The sequence below is a fragment of the Nicotiana tomentosiformis genome, chromosome 1 (assembly GCF_000390325.3).
Source record: "Nicotiana tomentosiformis chromosome 1, ASM39032v3, whole genome shotgun sequence".
NCBI lineage: Eukaryota > Viridiplantae > Streptophyta > Magnoliopsida > Solanales > Solanaceae > Nicotiana > Nicotiana tomentosiformis.
The window spans coordinates 116,375,565-116,381,646 of NC_090812.1; the positions used below are offsets into that span (position 1 = coordinate 116,375,565).

The window sequence follows — 6,082 nt, forward strand, 5'->3', positions numbered from 1 at the left end:
ATATATATATATACGAAATACGGTAGGGCGAGCCGACAAGGTCACATACTATCCAACTATACATGACTGTCTACAGACCTCTAACAGAGTGTACAACTGTATAAAGGACGGGACTGGACCCCATCATACCCATATGTGTACAAAAGTATCATACCAAAACTCAATAGCAGCTCCGGATCAAATGGAGCACACCAACTCTCGCTGAGCAGGGATCTTAAGATGGGGGACCGTCAGCCTGTCTACCTGCACCTGCGGGCATGAAACGCAGGCGGCCCCCAGGAAATAGGGGCATCAGTACAAATAATGTACTGAGTATGTAAGGCATAAAAATTAATATATAATAGACATGAAAGAAACATGGAGTAAAGGACTTAACTTGTAAGTCTGAATAGCTCTGTGAATCATGAAACATTTATAATGTCATGCATATGCATATAAATGTCATATCATGCATATGTATATGCGTACATAACATCATCAAACCGCTGAGGGCATCCCATCATATCATCTTAGCCTCTGTGGGCAAAGTCATAAACGTATACTAGCTGATCAGGTGGTGGTGCGTATATAACGCCATAACCTTTCCATATACCCCATATACATATACTATACGCGTATATAACACCATCTGTTCATGGGTTAATATACATATATAAATGGATGCAATGCATAATAAAGTAAGTCAATCAGATCTCTCGGAATGTCGTGAGACCCATGAACAGACGATAAGATAGTAGGACATATGGGGAATCCATAACCTAGGCAACCCTAGTACTTCTAAGAATAGAATCATTTATGAAAGTTGTGTGCTTACTCGTTTCATTGTATAATATGGATCATGCCAAAAGAAAAGAAGGGATAGCCTTAACATACCTCAAGTCGTCAACGCAACTCAATAACAAGCTTATGATAACTAGCGTGCCAACTCTATAACAAAGAAATACATGTACGACTTAGATGGTGCTAGTATATTACGTATCTCAAACGATAACTCGATTCTAAAATACAACGGGCAGCATTTCCCCTGATTTTACTGCTCCCTCAAGCCTACTATAGGCGATATACAAACACAATACAATCAGCAACTCAAGACCAACCTAATTACAATTTGGAACCTTCAATACAACAAAAACCCCAAATATACCATGACATACCCAATCAACAAGTTATCAATTAGCCTGAAACTACAACGACGAGCGACCAACCTACTACCCTACCATATGTGGAATTTCTCCATGACCTTTATCCTTCCAAACTCCATAAATCAGTAGCACAATAGTCCAACATGGGTGGACTACAAAACAATTCAATAAAAGTGGAAATAAATTGAACTCACGGCTTACGATCACCGTCCCGTGAGTTCTAACTATTAGGAAACCAATTTATCAACCTTCCTTGATATTTAAACACTTAAATACAGAAATTAGATGTTACTTAACTGTGAAGTACCTTACAAAACTCTAACTACAAAGAAAACAGAGAGGCGGTATAATGATACTTAAGTCGTAGGGATCGTTTTGATGTTATCGCTTCTCGATTTTGTACCCGGAATGGTAATATTCCGATTTTTTCCAAACTTTATATTTGTTATCCAAACATCATATATAGATATATTATAACTTTAAACTCATTTAAATCATGATTAATAAGTCTCATATTCATTATATGTCACCTTGGAATGCACAGGGTGTAATATACCAACTTGTCGCGATCCAAAATCCCAATATGTCATGACGGCGCCTAACACATTTACTAGGCATGCCGACAATCAATAACAACTAAGCATTTTAATTAACCAAAATCTGCATCTGCGGGACCGTATCTGCGGATCTCCTCTACTTCTGCGACTTCAGTTTCCCCTAACCAAAATCCGCATCTGCGGGAGATTCTTCACACATAGGGGCTCGCAGATACGGAAATTACCTTGCACCTATGGCCACTGCCTAACCTAGCCAACCTCCATACCTACAGTCCTTCTGTCACTTCTATGACTTCACTCGTGCTGCCTCTTTCTCGCAGGTGCAATCACACCAGGCATCACAAAGTTCAGCGAAGTTCCAAGTCCAAAATCAATCCGAAATTAATATGAATCTCACCCGAGGCCCCCGAGACCCCATCCAAACATACTAACACATCGTAAAATATGATACGAACTTAGTCGAAGCCTCCAATCACATCAAGCAACATCAAAAACATTATTCGCACCCCAATTCAAGCCTAACGAAACTAATGAATTTCCAACTTCTATAACAAATATTGAAACCTATCAAACCAACTCCGATTGACCTCAAATTTTTCACACAAGTCATAAATGAAATAACATACCTACTTCAACTCCCGTAACCAAAATCTGAGTCTGGTATCAATAAAGTCAACTCTTGGTCAAACTTTTCAATCTTCCAAACCTTCAACTTTTCAACTTTTACCAATTCAAGCCAAAACGACCTACGGACCTCCAAATCAATATCTGGAAATACTACTAAGTCCAAAATCACAACATGAAGCTATCGAAACCATTAAAACTTTATTCTTGAGTTATTTACACATAAGTCAATATCCGGTCAACTCTTTCAACTTAAGCTTCTAACCTTGGGACTAAGTATCCCAATGCATTTTGAAACATCCCCAGAACTAAACCAACCACCAAGGAAAGTCATATATCCAAAAATGAACATAGATTGAGCAATAAATGGGGAAACAAGATTATAATACTCAAAATGATTGGTCAGACCGTTACAAATAGGAAGGCGTAGATCATTGGGAGTCTTGTTTTCATTCCAGCTGGGGAGAGATCGTTAGGTTTGGATGTTAAAGCTTTTGCCAACCTATTTGTGAGGTTGGATATTTCGGAGCCTAGCAGAGTTGTTGCTTGTGTTGTATCACGATCGTCCTTGTTTGAGAGCATCAAGGAGGATCATTATGATGATCCCCACTTTATTTTCCTTAGGGACACGATGCAGCATAATGATAACAAGGAAGTGAATATTGGTGATGATGGAGTATTGAGGCTTAGGGGTTGGATCTGTGTTCCTAATGTGGATGGCTTGAAAGAGTTTATACTTAAGGAGGCCCATAGTTTGAAGTATTACATTCATCCTGGTGCAGCAACGATGTACTATGATTTGAGACAACATTATTGGTAGCGGAGGATGAAGAAGGATATTGTTGAGTATATTTCACGATGTTTGAACTGTTAGCAAGTGAACTATGAGCATCAGAGATCGAGTGGTTTGCTTCATAGATTATATATACCGGAGTAGAAGTGGGAGAGTATAACTATAGATTTTGTAGTTGGGTTGCCACGGACCTTGATGAGATTTGATGTTGTGTGGATTATTGTGGACAGACTGGCCAAGTCTGCACACTTCTTTCCAGTCATGACTACCAACACTTCGAGTAGGTGGATCAGATTTATTTTTGAGTGATTGTTCGCCTTCATGGTGTGCTTGTGCCTATTATCTTAGATCGAGGCACTCAGTTTATATTGCATTTTTGGAGAGCAGTGTAGTGTGAGTTGGGCACACAGGTTAAGATGAGTACGACATTCCATCCCCAAGTGGACGGGCAATCCGAGTATACTATTCAGATCTTGGAGGACATATTGTGATCCTGTGTCATTGATTTTGTGGGTCAGTGGCATCGATTTTTTCCTCTGGTAGAGTTCCCTTACAACCACAACTATCATTCGAGTATCCAAATGGCTCTGTATGTGGCCTTATATGGGAGGCAATGTCATTCTTCAATTGGTTGGCTTGAGCCTGCGGAGGCTAGATTGTTTGGCACTGATCTAGTTCTTGATGCTTCGGATAAGTTGAAATTGATTCAAGAGCGGCTTCGTACAATTCCAGGCAAAAGAGTTATATTGATAGCAAGGCTTGTGATGTGGTATTCATGGTGAGTGAGAGGGTTTTTCTTAGATTTTCGCCCCTAAAGGGTGTGATGAGGTTCAGGAAGAAGGGCAAGTTTAGCTCTCGGTATATTGATCCTTTTGAGGTGTTAGAGAGAGTTGGGGAGGCAGCCCATAGACTTGCCTTGCCACCTAGTTTTTCAGGAGCTCATCTAGTGTTTCATATTTCCATGCTCTGGAAGTACTTTCAAGAGCCTCTGCATGTATTGGATTTCAGCTCGGTGCAGTTGGACAAGGATTTGACTTATGATGAGGAGCTAGTGGCCATTTTGGATAGGCAGGTTTGCAAGCTGAGGTTGAAGAATATTGCTTTGGTAAAGGTTCAGTGGAGTGGTCAACCAATCGAGAAAGAAACTTGGTAGACCAAGCATGATATGCAGAGCAAATATCCTCACATTTTGGCATTTTAGGTATGGCTCTGAACTAGTTCAAGGACGAATACTTATTTAAGAGGTGGAAGATTATAGCGACCCGGTCGGTCGTTGTTTGTATTTTAGCCCACTTTTCCCGATTTGATGCTTTTTGTATGTTTATTTGTTGTTATGTGACTTGCGAAGGCTGTTGATTTGATTTTGGGAATATTTTGAATTGAATCGGAACACTTAGTTTCAAGGTTAGAATCTTAAATTATAAGGGTTGACCAGAGTTTGACTTTTGTGTAGACAACCCCAGTATGGTATTTTGATGGTTCCACTAAGTTTGTATGGTGATTTTAGACTTAGGCATATGTCCGGATTTGGATTTGGAGGTTCCTAGGTTGATGTGGTTCTATTTGGGGAAAGTTGGAAACTTGAAAGTTTGGAAAGTTCATAGGTTTGATTGGGAGTTGACTTTGATGATATCGAGTTAGGATTGTTGTTCTGAAGTTAGAATAAGTCTGTTATGTCATTTGGGACTTTTGTGCAAAATTTGAGATCATTCTGAGTTAGTTAGACGTGGTTCGACATGAGTTTTGGAAAGTTTGAAGCTTTCTTAGGCTTGAATTGAGGTGTGATTCGTGATTTTGATATTATTTTGTGTCATTTGAAACCTCGAGTATTTCTGTGTTATGTTTTGGGAGTTAGTGTCATTGGATAGGGTATCGGCGGCCTTGGGTGTGTTGCAGATGAGTTTCAGATTTTTTCCATGTTGTTTGGCAATTCTGGTTTGCTATTTTCGCACCTGCGATGGATTGAGTGCACTTGAGAGTCCGCAGAAACGGAGGATAGTCTACAGTGTAGGTGGCAAGTGGGCTGGTCCCAGGACTAAACGGGCCAAGTAGGCTGGCCCAAACACTCCCGGTCCGGGGCCGGTCCCTACAAAAAGACCACGTAGCCCGGGACTGTTTAGCCCGTTTAATTTAGGACCAGCCCGGAACCGTTTGGACCGGCCTACTTAGCCCGTTTAGGCCCGGGACCGGCCCACTTGCCACCCATACTACATACTATCCTCCGTTTCTGCGGACTCTCAACTGCCCTCAATCCATCGCAGGTGCGAAAATAGCAAACCAGAATTGCCAAACAACATGGAAACAATCTATAACTCATCTGAAACACACCCAAGGCTGCCGAGACCCTATCCAATCACACTAACTCCCAAAACATAACACGGACCTACTCGAGATTTGAAATGACACAAAATAATATCAAAACCACGAATCGCACCTCAATTCAAGCTTAAGGAAGCTTCCAACTTTCCAAAACTCATGTCGAACCACGACTAACTAACTCGGAATGATCTCAAATTTTGCACAAAAGTCCCAAATGACATAACAAACTTATTCCAACTTCAGAACAACAATCCAAACTCGATATCATCAAAGTCAACTCCCAATCAAACCTATTAACTTTCCAAACTTTCAAGTTTCCAACTTTCCCCAAATAGAACCACATCAACCTAGGAACCTCCTAATGCAAATTCGGACATATGCCTAAGTCTAAAATCACCATACAAACTTAGTGGAACCATCAAAATACCATACTGGGATTGTCTACACAAAAGTCAAACTCCAGTCAACCCCTATAATTTAAGCTTCTAACCTTGGAACTAAGTGTTTCGATTCAATTCAAAATATTCCCAAAATCAAACCAACAGCCTTCGCAAGTCACATAACAACAAATAAACATACGAAAAGCATCAAATCGGGATAATTGGGCTAAAATACAAACAACGACCGACCAGGTCGTTACAATCTTC

General features: G+C 40.4%; 1 protein-coding gene across 1 annotated transcript; it reads left to right on the forward strand.

The window, feature by feature from the left end:
* The first annotated feature begins 2,954 nt into the window (after positions 1 to 2,954).
* On the forward strand, positions 2,955 to 4,269 carry LOC138908926 (uncharacterized). Its single transcript, XM_070199697.1, has 2 exons — positions 2,955 to 3,112; positions 3,849 to 4,269. The coding sequence occupies exons 1-2, from the start codon at positions 2,955 to 2,957 to the stop codon at positions 4,267 to 4,269; spliced, it is 579 nt and encodes a 192-aa protein (XP_070055798.1).
* The last annotated feature ends 1,813 nt before the right edge of the window (positions 4,270 to 6,082 follow it).

Bases quoted from the DNA above. Each gene is read 5' to 3' on its own strand.
- LOC138908926 (XM_070199697.1), top strand. From the start codon at position 2,955: ATGCAGCATAATGATAACAAGGAAGTGAATATTGGTGATGATGGAGTA. The intron at 3,113-3,848 runs GTACTATGATTT...GTACAATTCCAG, and splicing joins CATCCTGGTGCAGCAACGAT to GCAAAAGAGTTATATTGATA.